This window comes from Montipora foliosa, chromosome 11 (assembly GCF_036669935.1).
Source record: "Montipora foliosa isolate CH-2021 chromosome 11, ASM3666993v2, whole genome shotgun sequence".
Lineage (NCBI taxonomy): Eukaryota > Metazoa > Cnidaria > Anthozoa > Scleractinia > Acroporidae > Montipora > Montipora foliosa.
Genome location: NC_090879.1, coordinates 45,063,120 through 45,064,352, shown reverse-complemented (window position 1 = coordinate 45,064,352; position 1,233 = coordinate 45,063,120). Strand labels below are relative to the sequence as shown.

Genomic DNA, 1,233 nt, shown 5'->3' with positions numbered 1-1,233 from the left:
TGAATAGGTCCCTGTAGGGGGAGCAACTGGCAACGACCAACTCCGAACAACTCCAAGCAACTCCGAGCAACCTCCGAGTAGCTCCAAGCAAATATGAGTAGGTTCCTGTAGCGGAAACAACTAGCAACGACAGAGTTGCTCCGACCAACTCCGAGGAACTCTGAACAACTCCTAGCACCCGTTGAGTAGCGTCGAGCCTTGCAGGTCCTCTTGATCCCAGTGCGTCAGTGCCAGTGGAAGTAATGTTAATGTGATTAAGTGTACCAACTTTCGCAATACTTTCTCTTCCTTGCTTCATAAGAAAAGTCGTTATCTTCAGTCAATTCCGTGTCTTTAGGAAAATGTTCTAGGTCAAACAGACTGTTCAGCAGGTACTTCCGCTTACTTATAGCAGCTTCTACAGCCTCTGTATAATCCATGTCATCGTCGTCCTTAGAACTACGTATTGTTTGCATAACCTTCTTGTGCACTGGATCAGTTTTGAGGTCGTGGTACCACCTTACATATTGCAAATATAAGTGCCGTAGCTTTTCGCGGTAAACAGGAAGCAGATGGCTAGCAGCTTGAACCTGAGCATCATCCTTTGGCAAACCCTGACGTAAATTTTCTTGCACCTGTCCTTCCCAAGCTGAGTTTAGGTCACTGATAATTTCTTCTCGTAGTTTATCCCATGGATCAACTTTCTCATTTTCTGTGCCACTCTCTGTATCGCCATCGTCAGTTTCTTCCCCACCATCGTCTTCGTCCTGGTCATCATCCTCATTGTCATCATCACCAACCTCGTCGTCCTCGGCTTCATCTCCATCTTCATTTAAATTATCCTCTTGGTCATCGTCCTCGTAATATTTTTCAGCTCTTCGTCCTAAACGCCCTTCCTCATCTGAAAAGCTGTCCATTGTTTCTTCGTCATCAAATCGTTTTGGGCAACTCACTGTCTCGTGTCGATCTCTGTTGAACTTGCGCCTAAATGCTCTCTGACAGAATTGACAAGAATGCATCATTCAAAGTAAGGGCTGAAAATTAGTGTTTCTTGAGAAATTAGGAGAGGTGTGTTCTGAGCTTTTGTTGTGATATTACCAATATATAGCGACAACAACAATGGATTGGCCCCGGAGCCAATGAGGTAGAGGTGACATCATAAACGGCCAATGAGAAGCCTCTGAAGTTAAATCAAGAGGGCTATTATTCCCGAACGTTTCTGGGTATGGTAAAACCGGTTTTGGAAATAACGAG

At 44.8% G+C, this 1,233-nt stretch overlaps 1 protein-coding gene across 1 annotated transcript; it reads right to left on the bottom strand.

Annotated features, from left to right (window-relative positions):
- Positions 1 to 254: 254 nt before the first annotated feature.
- Positions 255 to 998, bottom strand: LOC137977195 (protein SDA1 homolog). The gene has a single exon (XM_068824461.1). The coding sequence runs from the start codon at positions 996 to 998 to the stop codon at positions 255 to 257; it is 744 nt and encodes a 247-aa protein (XP_068680562.1).
- Between the last annotated feature and the right edge of the window lie 235 nt (positions 999 to 1,233).

Coding starts and splice junctions, on each gene's coding strand:
- LOC137977195 (XM_068824461.1), bottom strand. CDS start 998: ATGCATTCTTGTCAATTCTGTCAGAGAGCATTTAGGCGCAAGTTCAAC.